An 11,524-nucleotide genomic window follows, 5' to 3' on the forward strand; every position below is an offset into this window, starting at 1 on the left:
AAGAAAGCGAGACACTAGATCTAGATCTGTCTGTCTGCATGTAGCCTACTTACAGGGACACGACTGCCAACTAGTCTCGGCCCGCTCAAAATAACAATGACCGAGACTTTCAGTAATTCCTTCGCGTGACGTCTTACGTCATACTGTGACGTCTTCAAATGACGAAATGTTAAAGTTTCTACCACAGACATACACACGCACGCACATACGCACGCACATACGCACGCACAGACAGACAAAGTTACGATCGCATAGGCTACACTTACGTGAGCCAAAAAGGAGGTCAATTTACAGAGGTTATGAACAGAAAATCTGAAAATAATAATTTTAAGGTCTTAAAAGGGATGCAGTACGTCTTAAATTGGGGTGTCTTAAAAGGGGGTTCCACTGTATTCATTTGTATGATTTGTGTGTGTGTGTTATGTTTCAGACTCAAGTGCTGTCAACAGGCGTGATTTTCCTCGTTGTGTCGTTGGTGTTCATGTACTGGGTCAACGCTAAAGCCGACATTCTCTTCACGCGCACAGGAGTGTCCAGGGAATACCTTGTAAATCCTGCGGACACATAGACACCACATCTCTTCTGTCTCTCGTTTGTCATTGCGATAACTGTGAAGTACCCCAGGGAAATCTGTGCTCCATTTTGCAGTTCCTATTGCGAATGAATCCCTCAACCCCATACAAACAAACAAACAAAATTTGAAATTGTGATGTGTTGCACGTTGAGTTTTTTCAAGTTTTATAAATTTCTGTGGAATGTGTCTGACAATGGCCGATACAATGTAAACTAAAGGGGCGTATGTATTTTTGTTTAAGTTGCTATGGCTACTGACCTAAAAAAAAAAAACCATTTTATTTTAATGTAATGCATGTGGAGCTGTTAAAAGCTTGAAGAATTTGAGGGCAACATGTCAGGCAAATGTTGGTCAGTTGTCTAGATGTTCATATGTTTTATTGACAAAGTGACAGCTCTTACTTTAATAGTAAAGTGTAACCGCTGTTTTATTTGAATTTGAATGTACTGATAAGAATTATTCTGATCTCACAGTGTATGAGGGAGGCCGCGCTTATGTCAATTTCCCCCTTTTTAGTTTCTTGTGTCTGAACAAATTGCCGGCTTACATACTCAAACTGCTATATTTAAATGATGGTAAGGCATCCATTTCCATCGTAAAAGGGTTAGTAAGAGATGTGCTGATGGATGCATGTGTCTGTTCATCATCAAATTTTTGTCAAACACATTTTTAGCATTATGTGAGTGCCTCATTTTCTCAGCAGTCTACAAAGGTATTGAAACCTGTAAATATATTATTATTATTTATTTGATTCACACTAAAATGAAAGCCATTTGTCTGGTATTTGTTCGTAAAAAATACACACCCTTTTTACATTTAGTCAAGTTTTGTTTTCTTTCTTTTTGCACACAGGAATTTATTTGTCATGTTAGGTCAAGGATGTATTAAAAACAAAGGATGTATATTTTTGTACATATCACTCTTAAACTATGAGCAGATTTTTGTCTCCGTGAACTGACTGTTGACTGACTGACTGACTATTAGGGTTTAACGTCCTCTTAGACCAACTGGTCTATATTGGGACAGGTATTGGTAATACGTTGAAGATATGGTGTGATACTTTGATTCGAACAAGCACGCTGTGGCTGTCTTCTTCGACACACCAGCATTGGGTTTGTCTCGTCAAAGTATCGAAATACGATCATGATAATTGGAGACGAGAGATGATGCATGCGTGTTTTCCAAGCCCTGAGACTTTCGCTGTGAACGTGGGATCTTTTTCGTGCGCATGTGTGCACAGGGGGGTGTTCGGACACCGAAGAGAGTCTGCACAAAGTTGACTCCGAGAAATAAATCTCTCGCCGAACGTGGGGATCGAACCCACGCTGATAGCGACCAGCTGGCTACAAAGCCATCGCGCTACCAACTGAGCTACGTCCCCGCCCCTCTGACTGTTGTAGTGAATGTGGTTTAAGCTAAATGAACAGAGACAGTCATACAGTGCTCTCCACACAGAGTTGACCAATTGTACAGGGACATTGTAAGTGTTCAATTTTTCTTGTTGTATGTGTCTATGATGTGTTTGATAATGACTGGTGAATGCTACTGTGTACACAAATCTGAGGGGAAAAAAAAGATGTTTGAAGGGACAATGTTTTCCATCCTAGAGTAGCCTTTTTCATTCTCAGGTATCCTATAATTGCACAACATGTACTTTATGTTGAAAAATGCCAGTAAACAACTCTGGTTGACATCTACAAATACTAAGGCAACTATTTGCTCTGTTTGAATCGTTCTTATGCCGACAATGAAAATAAGATTTAGAAGGTGTGTGTGCCTCTGTGTCTACAGTGAGCAGAAGATCGAACAACAACAACTTATATAGATGTGATTTGGCTAGTACATGCACTGTGTTTTTATTTGGCTAGCAAAACACCTATATATGTAATTTGGCCTACAGTACATGTACTGTGGTTTTATTTGGCTAGCAAAACACCTATATATGTAATTTGGCCTACAGTACATGTACTGTGGTTTTATTTGGCTAGCAAAACACCTATATATGTAATTTGGCCTACAGTACATGTACTGTGGTTTTATTTGGCTAGCAAAACACCTATATATGTAATTTGGCCTACAGTACATGTACTGTGGTTTTATTTGGCTAGCAAAACACCTATACATATAATTTGGCCTACAGTACATGTACTGTGGTTTTATTTGGCTAGCAAAACGCCTATATATGTAATTTGGCCTACAGTACATGTACTGTGGTTTTATTTGGCTAGCAAAACACCTATACATATAATTTGGCTTACAAAAAACTACAGACATTATTTGGCAAGCAGAACACCTCGAGATATGATTTGTTTTAAATGCTGAGATCATAGAGTTTGATGCATATGCGTGAAGTTGAACTGCGAGGACAAAACCTTTAAGAATTGGTGGCAGTTTATTTGTTTGGACATCAAGTATAATGAACAGTATGCTTGCTTTTAAGCTGTTATTTGTACGAGAGGAGATTATCATGTGGTATTTGGAATTGTTAGTGCGATTGAGAAAATGTGTAATTATGCCTGTGTGTGTAGAATCTTTCAAAGTTTTAGCCCTCCTATTTTGATTGTTGCGACTTATGTAGCATGTAAATAAAACTTTAAGCGATTTTAGTTGGATAAAACTAGTGTAAGATATGAGCTGTATAGTTTTTTTCTGTGTCCTTTTTCATTGTAGTTCAGTTAATTGTGCTTGTGTCTTCAGTGAAAGTGAAGTTCTCTGTACTTACCCGAAAAGCTACATGCATGTTATTTTATTTTTTGTGTTTATTGTTGAATTCTGTGTTCAGTGCAAGTCTCTGTTTGAGTGAAGGTGTGAAGCCATGAAAGTTTGAAGTGTGTATGCGTCTTATCTGAGTTTTGAAGATGGTAGATTTCTATTGGGTTTTTTTTCTCTTTTTTTAAGGCTTTGTTTGTAATCTAGCCTGTCTGTTCATGAAAAATTTTAGTCTTGCACGAACGATATCAAGGCTGGCTGTGTGAATAATTTTGTAGCTGTGTTCAACGCTGACTTTTCATATGTACAAACCGATTTCACTCTTAGGATTATGTTGCAATTGAGTTGAAGGGTGTGTGTGTGTTCCTGTGTGTGTGTATGTGTTCCTGTGTGTATGTGTTCCTGTGTGTGTGCCTGTGAACACATGCATTGTTCAAATTGTTGTTGATACCATTTTTGAGCTAAATACTTTTCAAAGCATTTCCAGATAATTCAATCAGACTGCTGCAAATTGTTTTGCAAAGAGTGCGTGTGAAAAAGAACTTTTAGATGCCAACCAATAGAATGCTTGGAAGACGACTGAATTCTACTGAAAGGATGTTTGCGTTGTGAATTTCACATCACAAAATGTTGTCTTTACAGAGCATGTAAGGTTAAACCATGATTGGCCTATTCCTTTCCATCATCCAAGATCTTGGAAATGTTCAAACACTTTCAGGGGAAGATATGAAAAAGTGGGGGGGGGGGGGGGTGCTAAGCTAATGATCTTATGTCTTAAAGTCAAGGCAAAGAAAAGGCTATTTCATGTTAGCAAGTCACAGAAAGTGTTTTTAAGCATCTCCGTGTAACACACACCCCCACCCCCCCCCCCCCCCCTGCACTTTATTTTTGGTCTTTGGACATTCAAACACAATTTGAAATGACCATGTTTTTGTGAGCAATCTCAAAGCAGCATTTTAGTTCATTACACTGTACCTGCTATTCAGACTTGGTCGTGGGACAGACGTTTTCTTCCACACGAGATTACGTTGATTGTCTAACGAAGCCGTCAGGCTGAGTTAGACATCAGCTAATCGAGTGTGGAAGAAAACTCTTGGCTACGCCGTCGTGAGACATCTACAGTCTCGTGTGCAAGAAAACTCTCTGTCACACGACTAACTCGTAATAGCGGGTAATATATTATTACATGTGGTACATTGGCATATCACTAGAACTTTGTGAAACTAATCAAATTAATTTGGGAAAGGTTTGGTGTTGGTGTCAGTTGACAAGGCTATTGAGTATTGTGCACTTAAGACATGACAATGATTTTTTTTTATAGTAAAGGTGTGGATGGTGTATGTACATGAACACGTGACTGCAAGATAATTGATGTTTGTAAAGCTATTTTTCACATTCCATGTGATTTGTGTAACGAAGAATAAAATGTTGGGTGTGAATAAAATGCAAAATGTGTGTCTGTTTCAGTGTAATTGTAGATACGTATACACTGTATCACTCTAATTATGACTGTGCGCTATTTACATAATTGCAAGCCCCTGCAACGTGCATTTCAAAAACAAGAAGAAAGAAAAGGAACATGAAATGAACAAAATATAATTAGCAGGGTAAATTTGAAACTTGCATGTTAGTATTTCAGAATGTAACATCTTGAATAATGAAACCGGTATAGTGTGATCAGATCTGGGAACCCTTGTTTTGCCGTTGGAGTATTCTCAGGCAAACGTGGTGTATCTTAGGCAAAATGAGTACTCCACACATTCTAAAGTTATTTTAACCATTAAAAGAATCGGAAGAAAAGCAGTCTTAACAAATTTTCTCATCATATTTTTTTCCCACTGACCTTACTGATCGTATTATAGACAGTCAAGCGTACAAAATACCGCAAAATCATATGGAGCAATGGCGCTTGCAAGAGAATGTTAGTACCTCCTGCAAACCATAACAAAAAGAGTTGTGTCCCTTGACTCCATCTCGCACACACACACACACACACACACACACACACACACACAGAGAAAACGCCGTAGATTTTTGTGTTCTTTTTTTAATTCCACGAAAAGGAATTGAATTAATTAACAAAAAAAATCATATTTTCAAATTGCATCAACGTGCAACAATAGTACAGTATGTACAATCCACAACTTGGGAAATATAAAAAGCGCATTTCAGCTAACATGAAGTTTCGGTTTATGGCTCAAACCATTTTTTTAAATTTTTTTATAAAACACCCAATGAATGTTCTATAGGCACAGCAGCATATAGTATGACCTTAACTTTTCAGTTAACAATTTACGCAGCCAGACAAGACTTCTCAACAACAAATACATACAAGTGAACGTGTATTGTGTAAAATACGGGCTGCATGTATTTGTGCGTACTCAAAACATTGTCTGAAAGCAATGTTGCAACAACCACAAACATACACCATACTTTTTTGCTTGAAAAGCCGGGGATGTTACAAGTGTGTGGTTTTTTTTTTTATAAGCCAGGGAAGTGCTTATGGTCAAAATCAGACTTTTACCTTGCCTCAATAGACAAATTCCGGAAATAAAGCTGTCCATTTTTAAGGGGTTGCAGAGAGTTGTTTTTCCTTGAAAAAAAAAAGGGCAAACAAACCCACGTGACAAAATAAACTAATCAGAATCGAGTGGCGTGTCTTACACGTGCTAGCTGACTACGTGTAGAAACATGCCGCTCACTATAGTGATTGGGCTTCAATGTATGCGGGTTTGTACGCCATGGGTGGGAATGAAAAATATGAATCCTGAAGAATTTTAAGGGGGGGCCCCCACATGCTGAAGGATTTGTATAATTAAACCAAAAAACGCCACCACAGACATTACGAATCCGGATTTCCGGAAGAATCCCACCCATGGTATGCCCTCATTTTTCCCAAAGAAGCAGCCATTTGCAGCCCATAATAACTTGACAGTTATTTCAGAACATTGTCAATTCATACCCAACTCTTTCACTGGTGGAAAACTTAGCATTTAAAGATCCTGTTCTTCCTATGTAAAGCATGATGTAAGCCACCACAGATCTGCATTGGTAGGACTGAAAAATGCCATGAATCCTGAAGAATTTAAAGGGGGGGGGGGGGGTATGGGGGCTCCCAGACGCTGAAGGATTTGTATAATTAACAACCAAAAAAACGTCACCACAGACATTACGAATCCGGATTTCTGGAATATACCGGAAGAATCCCACCCATGGATCTGTCAAGACTTTTATGCGGGATAAGAGTCCACCCTTCCACTATGACACATCAGAAACTGACAGCCTGGCTGCTTCATTTTGACACATCAGAAACTGACAGCCTGGCAGCTTCATTTTGACACATCAGAAGACAGCCTGGCAGCTTCATTTTGACACATCTGAAACTGACAGCTTCATTTTGACACATCAGAAACTGACAGCCTGGCAGCTTCATTTTGACACATCAGAAACTGACAGCCTGGCTGCTTCATTTTGACACATCAGAAACTGACAGCCTGGCAGCTTCATTTGGACACATCAGAAACTGACAGCCTGGCAGCTTCATTTTGACACATCAGAAACTGACAGCCTGGCAGCTTCATTTTGACACATCAGAAACTGACAGCCTGGCAGCTTCATTTTGACACATCAGAAACTGACAGCCTGGCTGCTTCATTTTGCATGATAGGAATTTCATGTCGAAGTCATGTTGCACATTCTGATGTCCTTGCAAGGTTAATTCAACACACATATTTCACATTGCACTGAAAGCTGAAGATTTTTGGTAAGTGCCAAAGTTACCTTATCCCATGTAAAAGCCTGGATATATCTGCAGTGAAGAAATCAAAATAAACCGAAGGTTTAAAGCAGCTTCAAAAACATTGATCAACAATCAAGTTACCCTGGTACCTAAAACTGTCAAAATTCTTCAAGCAAACGTGTATATGAATCAAAACCCTGTAAAAACTCTCATAAGTCGAACCAAATACTGCACCCTACAGAAAAGTTCAACATTCAACACAACAAAGTCAGGTACGCAACAACAATCAACCCACAACTTCATAGACCAATACCAGTGAACCGCCACAAATCTCCATCTACTCCCCAAAATGCCACACCCTCCCACCTCTTTGCACCAGTCAAAATAATCCAAAGGGGACAATCTCGGTGAATAAGCAACAAACTTGTTTCAAAACAAAAATGATAAGAAACTTGCGATAGCACCTTCCCTTTAAAAAAAAAGTCTCGACCCAAACTTCATGCAGGTTTTGGTAGCCGCAGAGAGCTGGGTATGGTGTTTGACAACCAAGCTGTAAGACCATGAATCCGGATGCTGCCTCACCCCTTGGTGACTAGAAGATGGCTGCTTTTCTGGTTGGCCGACTGGTTGCTGGTCTGGGGGAGGGGACGTCGGAACAGCAATACGTGTGGCTCTGAAAACATATCACAGATAACTCTCTTCATTTCGTTTTTGACTAAATAGATAGCAGGACTAGCAAAGTGTAAAATATATGCATTGAGAAATCCCTTGACATTGCACATGACATAATGTTTAACTGCTGTACCATACAAAGAGATGTGTGCAACCTTTCATCACATAAAAAAACCCATAGACTTCAATCTAAATAAAAATCTGCATTTGCTTATTAAAATATTCACATGACCCTGTATCAGCTGAACATGGTCAGGTGATTGGCGTAATAGCCAAACTAGTGCCAAGTGCATCTGCCTTCAATCTTTAGTTCAAATCTTGGCTGCACTTAATGGATTCAGGGTTGAAAATTTTCCGACCACTCATGAGCATTTTAGTTTTTGGGTGTTGTTTGTTGGTGGGTGGTTCGTTTGTATTTTGTGTTTGTTGTTTTTAATTTTAGGAATGGATTGGTGTGTGTGGGGTGCTTGACTGTATACGGTGGTCAGGGGATTTATTTCCTCTAGATGTTCTTAGTTTGTTTTTGTTTTGTGAGTGGGGAAGGGGGTGTTGATCATGTAAATGGTGGGCAGACAGGGATGGCCAAATCGTCCGCCTGATCGCCAGGGACTAGTAAAAAATCCGCCGGGCAGCTCTTCTGGTTGGTGAAAATTCTGATCAAATGCAAAACTTTTGGTTGAACAATCAAGTTTTAAAGCCATATATAAACACTGCAGATGCAAAAACTTCTGTTATCTGGAAAATCATCGCCATGTTCTAGTGAAACAAAAACAGGGATGTCGTTAGGCGTCGGACATCGGACATATAACGATGAAAATCCCCAAATGTCCGATTCACATTGCCGCATGTCGGTCAGATGTCCTATCGTTTTAGCCTGAGCGTGGTCATTGTCCGATATGTACTCCATTCCTTCGGACAGCGCGATATTCGTTAATTTTCATTTCAAGATACAAATCTTCTAAAAGACCGAACGCTCTCGTGTTCAGCTGACACTGAAGTTGTCAGTGCCGCGTGCGGATCTTTTCTTTTGTCGGGAATTCCCGAACCGTTTGCGGTATGCGCCGTTTGGGTATAACCGTCTCGGTGCAGCGCACTGATCTAAAAATAGTGGATTCTTTTTAGATCAGTGCATGCTACAGGAGTACGGGAGACAACTCCAACTGACTAAATTTGTAGTCTGCTTTTGTTTTCGATACGAGACGAAGCACTGAATTATGCCGCTGAAAAAAACCCTAAAGCCTGCAAAAGATCAGCATCAGATCAAACCGATCATTTTGTTTGTCAACTGTTATCCAAATCATGCAGTATTTAATCAAAGTACGAGCTCTGAAGTTGTTCATGTTGGTTTCTTTTTTGTGGTTTCTTTGAAACTAAACAAATACAACATTATACGCACACTGTGTTGATGTATTTACTATATTATGTGTGTGTTCTACAGCGCGCGTGCGTGGGTGTGTGTGTGCGTGTGTGTGTGGGCGCATGACTTTGGAACAATTCCATGGAATGTGTTATAAGCTGTTTGGCGCAAATTCATAATGTCCTATTACACTTTCTGAAAGCGGTCAAATGTCCTATTGATGCTGAAGAACTCAGGACATTTGTCCTATAGGTATGAATTTGTAGCAACATCCCTGCAACAAGAAGGGCAAAGCCCATACGACTCACATGCTTTACACATTTTTCCTACCAAAATACATGTGACCTTGACCCAAGGTCAAGGTCATCCAAGGTCATGCAACACAAAGCTGTTAATTCAAGACATAGGAAGTACAATGGTGCTTATTGGCTCTTTCTACCATGAGATATGGTCACTTTTAGTGGTTCACTACCTTATTTTGGTCACATTTCATAAGGGTCAAAGTGACCTTGACCTTGATCATATGTGACCAAATGTGTCTCATGATGAAAGCATAACATGTGCCCCACATAATTTTTAAGTTTGAAACAGTTATCTTCCATAGTTCAGGGTCAAGGTCACTTCAAAATATGTATACAATCCAACTTTGAAGAGCTCCTGTGACCTTGACCTTGAAGCAAGGTAAACCAAACTGGTATCAAAAGATGGGGCTTACTTTGCCCTATATATCATATATAGGTGAGGTATTGAATCTCAAAAACTTCAGAGAAAATGGAGAAAATGTGAAAAAGAGCTGTTTTTTAGGCAACATTTATGGCCCCTGCGACCTTGACCTTGAAGCAAGGTCAAGATGCTATGTATGTTTTTTGGGGCCTTGTCATCATACACCATCTTGCCAAATTTGGTACTGATAGACTGAATAGTGTCCAAGAAATATCCAACGTTAAAGTTTTCCGGACGGACGGACAGACGTCCGGACGGACGTCCGGACGGACGGACGGACGGACGGACGGACGACTCGGGTGAGTACATAGACTCACTTTTGCTTCGCATGTGAGTCAAAAATGAGGCTTCTGTGCATGTCACCGTTGTTTTCATTGTGTAAAGAAATCTAACACTCATAATGTGTTATGTGGTATGTACTGGGCCAGCAAAATTTCTGGCGGTCTAGTGAATTTCCCGGCTGGTGAGTTTTGAGATTTGGCCATCCCTGGCAGGGGATTAATTACCCACCTGGTGCGTGGACCATGTAGTGAACCCATCCTGGAGATTGCTGCACACCGATGTTTCTCCACTCCGTCTCCGTCATCAGGTGTTGCTTGGGGACAAGCTTGGCGATGTCTGCTGGCAAAATGACATGCCTGCAAGAACAAAATCATTTTAATTTATTCTTATTGTCTTTAGAAATGTGAAGAGACCTTTAAGCGTAACATACAACCCATAAAAGTTCATATGTAACCAGAGAGATGATATTTCTGAGACATTTTGTACTTCCTTTAACAGTGGCATCCCCCCCCCCCCCCTTTTCCCTCCCCCCCCCCCTCCCCTGTAAGACCTGTAAGACCTGGGATCCAAAAACTGTGCGTCCCCGAGTCCTGTACATTCGGATCCTAGTACTGAGTACTAAGATGCCATAAATAATGTACCATGTAGGTACATGATTCACATTGGTTTTTTTTAGGCAACTTACAATAGTACGCCACTTCAACATCCTAATGAAATACATGATTTAATTGGCTGCTGAAAACCTAGCTCTTTCCTGTTCAATTGTAACAGGGACCTATATTTAGAGGTCTATGAAGTATGATTGTAATTTATAATATATTTGCTGTCTAACTCTAAGTGTAAAACTAAAAGGTAAACCTACCTGTATTCATACTTGTCATCATAGTATTTCTCTGAATAACAAATCTGGTCTGCCGGCATCCTTAGGAAGTTAGATCAACTGAAACAAACATAAAAGAATGTTAGTCATAGACTCATACATACAGTACTGACACACACACACTCAATGACTCATGTGCTAGAGAGATCTAGAGAGAAAGAAACTAGAAAGGGAGCAGGGAGGCAAGGGGGAGACAGGTGACACATTTAAGTCAGAAACTGAAATACTGCTAATGGGAATTACTGTCGTTGACACTGACTTATCTCTCGTGTGCAAAGCTCATCCACTGACTGAGCATGTGGCATGGGTTTTTTCTCTCTCTCAAAATTTGATTCAAAATAAATTTCTTCAAGATAAGCATTATACACAAAAGTTGTATCTTATTTACAACAATAACGACACAGTTTACAAACCTTGTCGCTGTGAAAGCCTAAACTTTCTTGCTAGAGTTGTTTTAAGTAGCACTACTCGTTCGTCGAGTTGAATTTTGCGCGATTTGTTTTTGTGCAGACGGTAACGCATGTAGTGTGGTACAAAAGTATAATTTACGTTAAAGAGTTCATACTCATTTAAAAAATATGCGCATTG

The 11,524-nt window shown here is 39.8% G+C and overlaps 2 protein-coding genes across 4 annotated transcripts in view; one reads left to right on the forward strand and one right to left on the reverse strand.

Moving 5' to 3' along the window:
* Window positions 1-4,738, forward strand: part of LOC138973650 (nicastrin-like) — a 50,735-nt gene extending 45,997 nt beyond the window's left edge. Inside the window, exon 15 of one of the 2 annotated variants that reach the window (XM_070346378.1) lies at window positions 431-4,738. In XM_070346378.1, coding sequence (XP_070202479.1) covers window positions 431-568 — 138 coding nt within the window. In that variant the 3' untranslated portion in view covers window positions 569-4,738. The remainder of the gene's footprint in view (window positions 1-430) is intronic. The other variant, XM_070346379.1, reaches the window with a different exon arrangement.
* Window positions 4,739-5,314: 576 nt separating this feature from the next.
* Window positions 5,315-11,485, reverse strand: LOC138973653 (cyclin-dependent kinases regulatory subunit-like). 2 transcript variants are annotated; one of them, XR_011458090.1, is made up of 5 exons: window positions 11,350-11,485; window positions 10,919-10,996; window positions 10,285-10,412; window positions 6,704-7,695; window positions 5,315-6,603 (listed from the first exon to the last, which is right to left on the reverse strand). XR_011458090.1 is itself a non-coding variant. In XM_070346382.1 (4 exons), the coding sequence occupies exons 2-4, from the start codon at window positions 10,975-10,977 to the stop codon at window positions 7,601-7,603; spliced, it is 282 nt and encodes a 93-aa protein (XP_070202483.1). In that variant the 5' UTR covers window positions 10,978-10,996; window positions 11,350-11,485; the 3' UTR covers window positions 5,315-7,600. The 2 variants fall into 2 exon arrangements, 1 of the variants encoding a protein (XP_070202483.1); XM_070346382.1 differs by having other exon boundaries at window positions 5,315-7,695.
* Between the last annotated feature and the right edge of the window lie 39 nt (window positions 11,486-11,524).

The sequence above is a fragment of the Littorina saxatilis genome, linkage group LG8, assembly GCF_037325665.1.
Source record: "Littorina saxatilis isolate snail1 linkage group LG8, US_GU_Lsax_2.0, whole genome shotgun sequence".
In the NCBI taxonomy this organism is placed as follows: domain Eukaryota; kingdom Metazoa; phylum Mollusca; class Gastropoda; order Littorinimorpha; family Littorinidae; genus Littorina; species Littorina saxatilis.

What these genes read in the sequence shown, in the direction of transcription:
- LOC138973653 (XM_070346382.1), bottom strand. Translation starts at nt 10,977, where the DNA reads ATGCCGGCAGACCAGATTTGTTATTCAGAGAAATACTATGATGACAAG. An exon ending in GATGACAAGTATGAATACAG is followed by an intron (nt 10,413 to 10,918) that starts GTAGGTTTACCT and finishes TTGTTCTTGCAG; the next exon opens with GCATGTCATTTTGCCAGCAG. An exon ending in CTACATGGTCCACGCACCAG is followed by an intron (nt 7,696 to 10,284) that starts GTGGGTAATTAA and finishes ATATGTTTTCAG; the next exon opens with AGCCACACGTATTGCTGTTC.